The sequence below is a fragment of the Ammospiza nelsoni genome, chromosome 3 (assembly GCF_027579445.1).
Source record: "Ammospiza nelsoni isolate bAmmNel1 chromosome 3, bAmmNel1.pri, whole genome shotgun sequence".
Classification (NCBI taxonomy): domain Eukaryota; kingdom Metazoa; phylum Chordata; class Aves; order Passeriformes; family Passerellidae; genus Ammospiza; species Ammospiza nelsoni.
This window is the reverse complement of record NC_080635.1, coordinates 9,805,590-9,814,297: the sequence shown is the minus strand read 5'-3', so window position 1 is coordinate 9,814,297 and position 8,708 is coordinate 9,805,590. Positions and strand designations below refer to the sequence as shown.

Genomic DNA, 8,708 nt, shown 5'->3' with positions numbered 1-8,708 from the left:
ACTGTTGCAGACATCCTTTGTGAAAAATCCTTTCCTTAGGGTTTTTCCTCCTGAGAAGCTGGGAGGCCTCAGGAACAAAATGCAAACATTGATTATCTGCTGCTGTGGAATGCAACAGGTGCATCTGTGATTGGCCCATGTTGGATGTTTGTAATTAATGGCCAATCACAGCCCAGCTGGCTTGGACAGAGAGCCGAGCCACAAACCTTTGTTATCATTCTTTGCTGTTCTATTCTTAGCTGGCCTTCTGATGAAACTTTTTCTTCTATTTTTTTAGTATAGTTTTAATGTAATATATATATCATAAAATAATAAATCAAGCCTTCTGAAACATGGAGTCAGATCCTCGTCTCTTCCCTCATTTAAGAACCCCTGTGAGCACCACGCAGGGACAACCATCACAGTCTCCCACAACACAAAATTTTCCAAAGGAAAAATAACAGGTATATGCACATTGTGGCCTTAGAGGAGCTTGGTGCTATTTGGCTCTTATTGGGGAGGGTGGAGGGGATTTGGTGGGATTTTTGGTGTCATGTTCTTTGTGATTTTTTAGATAATACCACTTAGCACTATTAATACTATTGCTCATTAATGAGCACTCTGTTTCTTCCTAAGAGTAAAGAACTAGAGAAACCTCCTCAACAAAATCATAAAAGGGGCACTAGAAAAAGTTGAAATGGAAAAGCTGTAACTGATCAATTTTTTATGGAACGAAGGTGCAAGGGAAGCAGACAGGAAAAATGTGTCACCTGAAGACACATGCTGGTTTTTTGAAATGGCTGTCTGGCTTTATTATGGAATCACAGAATGGTTTGGGATGAAAGGGGCTTTAAAGGTCACCCAGTTCCAACCCCCCTGCCACAGGCAGGGACACATTCTACCAGGACAGGTTGCTTAAAGCCCCATCCAGCCTGGCCTTGAACATTTGCAGGGATGGTGCATTCACAATGCCCTGGGCAACCTGTGCCAATGCCTCACAACCTTCACAGTAAAGAATTTATTCCCAATATCTAATCTAAAACTGCCTTCAGTAAGGTTAGAGCCATTTCCTGTAGGTCTGTCACTGCATCAAAAATTCCTCTCCCAGCTCTCTTTTAGGCTCCCTTTAGGTACTTGAAGGCTGCTGTAGGGTACTCTAAACATTTTGCCAAAACTTGCTGATTTTCAAAAGATGCCAGTAAAGAAGGTTTTTTTAAGTTGTTTTGACCCTTGAGAACATCTTGATAGCATTTCTCCTATGCCTCTATCTCAGAGTAAATAAAAACCCTTCTAAGTGTCTCATCAAGCAAGTTTTGGGGCCTTAAAGGGTCTCAATCACCTCCTTCTTGCACGTTAGAGCACCTGACTGTAGGCTTAGAATGATACTCACCAGGACCTGTCAGTGAGGTAGCAAATGTAGAGAACAACTCTTCAGGAGAAAGGGAGGAGCTGAAGACACCTGACGGAGTCCCTACCTGTGCCACAGTAGTCAGGCTGCCATGACAGCTCAAAAAAAAAAAAATAAAAGGAGGGAGAGTAATTAAAATCCCCTCAATAAAATCCCTTCTCATTCTGTGTCAATGTTTTCCACAGGCTCAGGAGTCTGATTCAGCAGCCTGTGCAAGAAGCACTGATGACCAGAGTGACACACCATGCTTGCCCCATTCTTTCTCTGTGGGACATTTGGAAAGAGGATTTATCTAATCCCCTCCTACAACAAAATATTAAGAATATTTTCCTCCACCTGCAGTGCCCTGCATTAGGACTTTACCTGAAGGCCATAAGATGCCTCTGCTCAAAAAGGGGCATTGCTGGGGCAAGTGAAAGGCAGCCATCCCCTTCCTGCTCACCTGAAACATATGCACACACACACACAGAGTGAGATCCACCCCTCTCAGCCCTTCAGTGAGACAACATTTCATCTCCCAGTCTCCTGAATCTGTCAGCTGGTTATTTCAACTGCACCACAAAGTTTGGCAACCCAGCCCTTTCCCTGGGTTTTCAAGCTTCCCAGCATGGGCCAGCAATGCCTAGAGAGGATCTTCTAGACACCAAGGACTTACACTGGATAATTCAAGCCACAGAGAGACAAAATACCCCTCTCCCTCTTCTTTCTAGATATCACCTAGAAAAAACTGATCCTCTCTAATGCCGCCCTTTCCTGTTGTCATAACACCTTTTATAAATGGAGGGTGTGATGCCCTGCCACCAAACCCAAAATGTTTTCCCCACTGGTTTTGTTCTTCACAGCCCCCTTGGGTGGGTACCCCTAAAACTTCCTCATCTCCCTCACCCAAACCCCAATCTCCACATCAGGGGAGGCAAAACCCTGGACCCATCACCTCTGTCAGGTGTCCACATTCAGATGCACAAATCCAAGCCATGAGCCTCATCCCCGGGGCTCATTAACTGTTTCTTAAATGTGAATTTTCCCCATGACCCTTAAAGCACATGACAATAACTCTGCTCACCCCCACACCCCTTTCCAGTGCTGTATCACATGCATTTGTCCACGCTGTTGCCCTTGAGGATCACAAAGCAAAAGTCCCTGTCTCATGCAAGGCTGGCGCTGCTGTCACCAAGCCGCAGCTTCGTGGTTGGGCTTCGAGGTATGTGGTCATCAGCAGGAAACAAAGCCTGCATCAGAGCTGTGACGATTCAGGGGGTTTCAGGGTGTTTTTTTTCATCCCCACCAGCCAATAAGAGCACTCACAGAAGCATTTCTCTGGCAGGAAGCAGGGCAGTGACTCCTTGGGCAGTCGGGCTCCTCTTGTGGAGCGGTGGAGATGGCAGTGAACTTCCCCTGCAGCCTCACTGCACTTTGCTGCTTGGCACTCTGGAGCTTCACAGGGACTTCAGGCGGTAAGAATGGGAAATAATTGCTGTTTTCCTTGTGGTTCACGTTCACTGAGTGCTGCTATGTGGTGCTGTGGTAAGTAACAGCCTTTCTCCAAGCGTTGCCAGTGCTGGCTCAGCACTGCAGGGCTCAGGCTGCAGCTGAAAACCCAACTGCTCCAAAGACTTTCTCCTTGTCTAGTGAACCATGCTGTCCAGGGATATCATTTAGGGGCTTTAAAGTCAATTTATGGTTTTAACTCATTTGTCAGTGTTTAAACTCTGCGTGACCTTGATTATTAAATCTAAAGGCTGCGGGTAACAATCTGACTGCTAAGTACAGATGGACACTTGAGTGCAGATTAGCTGACTTTTAATGAAGCATTAACCTGTTTCATTTCTTTCTTTGCTGAGCAAGGGAACTCTCTTGATTGCAGCTGGCCTTAAATCTTTAGAATGGGAGCTGCAGACATGAGTGTTTTTCTCTGAAGGTTTTGGTCCAGTACTACTGAATATATTTCAGCATTACTTTGGTTCACATATACAGAAAGAACTCAGGGATGGTGTTAGGTTAGCCAGTAGCTTTTTTGTTCTGCTGTGGTTTCCTTTGGGGGCTGCAGAGGCATGCAGGAACTCTGCCACATCTTAAATGTAAAGATAAAGCCCTAGACTTGCTAGGGGGAGGAAGTTTTTAAAGGAGGGAGAAATGGGGAGGAGGTTTTCGAAGCATCTGGTGGGGAAAAAAAAAATCAACACGTTGCAATTTGCTTTTTGTTTCACTGCAGCCTGGGAGGGAGCAGCCACAGGAATGATTGCTCTCTCAGACTGCAGGAACAAGGTCCCCAAAGCAATCCTCAAGGAGGAAAGCACTATAGAGAGCCTCTTAATGCAACATTCAACTCATATCTGCAAAACCAGCCCTTGTTTGCTTAATAACAGATGGTTGCCAGCTAATTTTGAGCAAGCAAAGGGTTTAACCCTACTATTGCCCAACAGAAGGAGCAAGAGGAGGGCTGGCTTTTCCATCTCTCTCTTGACGTTTCCAAATCCAGGAGCAAGGATGGGCTCTGAACAAGAATGCTCTGCTCCTGAGCCTCTCTCCCTAGAGCAGCAAGAGTTGTCTGCTCAGGCTGTGAGATCACACACTCGTGCCCTCTGAGTGTGGTAGGTGCCTGGCCAAGTTGTGCTGTGCCTCTGCTCCCACACAGCCTGGATGTCTCAGGAATGCTGGCATGCCTAGAGCCCTGCAGAGCTACCTGCCCTCTGAGCCAAGTCTGCCTTGTGTGTGCCTGGAATGGGGCCATCACCTCACACAAATTCTAATTTGTAGGAAATGGCACTAAAGACAGGACAGAGATGAAACGGTCAGAAAAGGCTGCAGAGAAAAAATCAGAATTACAGGTACCTCACACCAGACAGTCCCTGGGGTTTGGAAATAGAGTGCTGCAAACTATTCAAAACACTGAAAGTGATTTCAGACCTGTGTGTTTGCCATGCAGTGACCACCTTGAATGGGAATGAAAGCACACGAAGAAAACCAAATCCTAGCCCTAAAGAATCTGAGAGGAAAATGGTGGGATAAAGATCTCCCACGAGGGCTCAGTAGATTTCATACCCACTTTGCTCTGGTATGAGTAGTTTTCAACACCAAGTTGTATCAGGTGAACGAGGTAAAACACCCAGTACTCCTTAGTGAAAGCTGGGGGAGAAATATATCCTATAACCTCTCCCCTGCTTATGACACATGGTATATTGAGTCTACCTGTCTACAACACCTGTCCAGCTCGCTCACCTCTCCAGGTGATGCATTTCAGAGGCCTGGCCATGTGTGACACTGCAGGATCTCCCAGCACTGGAGTCAGGAACAAGGGCTCTTGGACTCTGACTCTTGGTTTGAATAACACACATAATAGTTTTCTTTCCATCCACACAGTGTGGTTTCAGCCAGTCTCATTCACCTCAGGCCTGTAAAAGACGTCACCATGACTCAAGAGGTTCTCAAAAGCCACAAAAGGACATTGTGTACAGATTGAAAGGGGCTGTGGTTTTCACCCCCTTCTGCAAAGAACAGTATCTGATGTCAACACTGCAACACCTGACTTTCCAACAGGTGTGAGAGCAGGTATTCAAGCAAGGTGCTGGGGAGCAGCAAGAAAAGCCCAGGGCAGCAACCTGCTCTCAGCCTGGCAGGATGTCCCAGCTGCTAAGTGAGGTCAGGAAAAATCTGGTCCCTATAGCTGTTGAGTTGGTATTGATGGCACAGGAAAAAGATGGCATTTCTGGACAACAGGACTGCTGGCCTGGTGGGCAGACCAAGGCTCTGCTCTGCCTGGAGCTTCATTTCTGCCTGCAGACAGGTCCTGCATGGCCCTCCTCAATCACCTGTGGATGGCAGTGCCTTAAAGCCCTGTGAAAAGTTTTACCCATGAGCTGAGCACTGTGTGTGATGTGCTTGCCTGAGAAACACCTTTGGTCCAAGCCTGGATGGTCACAAGCTTCTATGACTCTCAAATCCCACCCTTGCTGCAGCAAGAAGACCCCATCCCACAGAGAATAGGTGTTGCCACATTTCTCCTCACAGAGACAAGCAAAGCGCAGTTCTTCCCAAGAATATTTCTGGGTTTCACATTCTCTGAACCTCAGAGGAAGGAAAAACAATTCTTATTTGCTGTGCTTGTGTTTGTGCCAAAGTAGAATGCAATATGGAGATTGTTTACCCAAAGTGATGGGGTTTTGTTTCCTTGGCCTGTCGGGGCCAAGAGTGTGTGTGTGTGTTGGGACTGTTTGGCGACAGTCACAAAATTCTGTGCAGTGGAGTGCAGTTGAGTGCTTGGCAGATTCAGTTTAGATATAATGTAAAATAATACAGAATAACATAGTATAATAAAGTAATTAATTAGCCTTCTGATAAGATGGAGTCAGATGCATCGTTTCTCTCCCTTCGTTGGGGGTGAAAATATCATCGATAAGTAGTCTTGGGACCTACAAGTGGGTTCTGGGCTGTTGGGTGAAAAAACACCACAAAACACTGGCTGCACACCCATAGTGCAAACACAGATCAGAGGCATGGCACAGGAGAGCTCATCAGCTCCACAGCAGACAAAAGCCACCTGCAGAACACCCACTCCTCTGCAACACATGGCCTGGGTCTCTCAGCTCCCACCTGCAAGAAAGTACAGGGGTCATTAAGGAAGTTGGGGTGTCAGCCAGGAAGAGAGATGGATTTGGACATCCTTGGGTTGAGGAGGGGTGTGGAATTGAGTCTCTCCTTTGCAGGTCAAGGTGTAAATCCCTGAGCACTGTTACAAGTGGGTGCAGCAATTAACACCTGTGAGAAGGACGTGACAGTATGAATAGGATGTGCATAAGCAACATGTGTGATAAATTTTTGTCACCTTCTATGCCGTTGATGTTACATAATTCTGGTTTGGCTATTTTTTTATTTTTTTTTTAATAGACTTCAGATCATCAAGCTGCCCCTGCAAACTGGTTTAAGTGCACGGCCTATGCTCTGTGCAGCTGGCTGGGGGTGAGAGATCTATCTGTGAAAAAAAGCTAGAGGTGATAAAAAGCTTGACTTTCACAGCAGATTGAATACATCCTCTGTGTGCACACCTGTGTGCACAAGCACAGCCAGGCTTGCTGCCTGCACGCACACAGGGTCACGTCCTGCACCTGCAGCCCTGGGCATTGGCAGTGGCTGGATGGCACCTTCTCCAGGATTGGGGATTTTTTTCCTCTTCTACGATTTCAGAAGTGGGAAAATGGAGAGGAAAGAAAATGTAAAAGAGGGTGAAATAGTGACATCAACTGTAAGGTCTGAGCTTCTTTAAAATGATGGAAAAATAAGCGGTGCATGGGGAAAGAGCTACACAAGCAAGTAAAAATATACAGTAAATGGTTTTATGAACTGCTCTAATGTGAAAGGTCATGGGTTAACCCCCACACTCCCCAATTTCCATTTTCTGCACACCTGCTTCTCCACTCCATGACCTTGGTAATAATATAATTGTTTGGGTTAGAAGGGGCTTTAAAGACCATCTACTTCCAACTGCCTTGCCACAGACAGGGACACCTTCCACCAGACCAGCTTGCTCAAAGCCCCACCTAGCCTGGAGTTGAAAACTTCCAGTGATTAAACATGTACCAGTGTCTTACTACCCTTTTTCAGTGAAGAATTTCTTCCTCACATCTGAATCCTTCTAACATAAAAACCTCAAGATGCCATCAAAGGTTTAAGGGTGGGATGTGGGATAAAAACTTGTATCTGTAAGATAAGATATGCAAATTAAGAGCAGCAGGACTCTGGAGCCAGTGTTTGATATGTTATCAAAACTATACTGCACTCTGAGCAACATCTGACCTATCTTTATAAGTAGTTTCAAAACTGGTCTTTTTATAAACCGGGAGTTATAACAGAGACATTGAAATAGTATTTGTGATACTCTGGCTTCTTCTGAGTAATTTTGAGCTCTGCTTTCACTTCTGGCAGCATCTCTTTATGTCACTTCATTTCCTGGGACTGTTTCACCATTTCAGTCATATAAATGAAAACTACTTTGTAATGGATGCGAGCAGAGACCTCCAAATGCATTGGATGAGTAAAAGGGTTTAGCATTGGTTCAGAGGGCTGAAGCTCCCACCCTTTCATGCCCCTGCTGTGTTTTACCCTGGTGTTTGGTGTTGTTTCAGGGTCACATGTTACACCACCCCACTCAACCATAAGACCTGGCTTCCCTGTGCCAGTGAGCACCGACAGCCCCGAGGTGCGCAGGGCCGCCCGCTTTGGGGTCTACAGATACAACAACAGCTCCAATGACCTCTTCCTCTTTAAGGAATCACAGATAAAGCAAGCCATGGTACAGGTAAGAGCAGCAGGCTCCTGATGGCTCTCCAAACCATCTTCTAACTGACCCTTGTATGGCATATCCAAGGCACAACATCCCTGGTCCTCCTCAGGGCTGCTGAAGCTGTCCCCTATAGCACTGCTACACAGGAGGGCTCTGTGTGGGTGACACACAGTTCCCAGCTCTAGCACTTGATTCCTAGCCAAAGTTTTGGCATCTCTTTCCCCTGCCCTTACTCTAAAGGAGGAAACTGCTTTCTCTAGATAGTCAGAGGGCTGAAGTACATGCTCCACGTGGAAATCAAACGCACCGTGTGTGAGAAGAGGGATCACCCCAGCCTGGACAGATGTCACTTCCAGAGGGAAAAAAACCTTCAACAGGTATGTGTTCCATTTATTTGGGGTGGAACTGCAGGAGATTCTTGGTCATCTCTATCTGTACAATCACTTTTAGAGCAGCTCTGCCTCTCCTCTGCAAGCCAGCTGGGGTGAGGCCAGGTTCTCACCTTCCGTGCATCCAGGGCCAGCTCCTGCCTGCAGGGAGTTGAAGCAGACACATCCACCTGGCCCATGCTCCTGGGTGACTGAGAGTGTGCAGAAATAGAGCAGGGGCTAAATAGCTTTCCTAGGTGGGAAACACAGGCTTTCCCACTAGACAGGATCACTCAGCAAACAGCACTTTTCCTAGGATAAAGTGGGCAGACAAAAGGATGCTGTTTTCTCCTGCCCCATCACAGCCTGCAATGCTGAGATCAACCAGCAGACACCTGAACTTTCTCACCTATTCCCCTTTTATTCACAGATGCTGAGATGCTATTTTGAGGTCTGGATAACACCCTGGACACACAAAGTGCATATCCCTGTTGCCCACTGTCACCAAGACCTTTCCCCATGAGAGCCCAACTTCCAGAGAATCTCCTTCCCTGAGTTTTTCCTTGCCTGGACTGCTGAGGTCAATACTGAAGTGGGAACAGCTGTACAGAACTGCACAGAGGTTTTCTCTCAAAGCTCATGGTTGCTTTTTCCTTGAGAAAAACACTCAAAAGAC

General features: G+C 46.5%; 1 protein-coding gene across 1 annotated transcript; it reads left to right on the top strand.

Moving 5' to 3' along the window:
- The first annotated feature begins 2,734 nt into the window (after positions 1-2,734).
- CST7 (cystatin F) lies at positions 2,735-8,708 on the top strand. Its single transcript, XM_059469325.1, has 4 exons — positions 2,735-2,841; positions 7,507-7,679; positions 7,925-8,041; positions 8,463-8,708. The coding sequence occupies exons 1-4, from the start codon at positions 2,766-2,768 to the stop codon at positions 8,553-8,555; spliced, it is 459 nt and encodes a 152-aa protein (XP_059325308.1). The 5' UTR covers positions 2,735-2,765; the 3' UTR covers positions 8,556-8,708.

What these genes read in the sequence shown, in the direction of transcription:
- CST7 (XM_059469325.1), top strand. Translation starts at nt 2,766, where the DNA reads ATGGCAGTGAACTTCCCCTGCAGCCTCACTGCACTTTGCTGCTTGGCA. An exon ending in CTTCACAGGGACTTCAGGCG is followed by an intron (nt 2,842 to 7,506) that starts GTAAGAATGGGA and finishes GTGTTGTTTCAG; the next exon opens with GGTCACATGTTACACCACCC. An exon ending in GGGAAAAAAACCTTCAACAG is followed by an intron (nt 8,042 to 8,462) that starts GTATGTGTTCCA and finishes TTTTATTCACAG; the next exon opens with ATGCTGAGATGCTATTTTGA.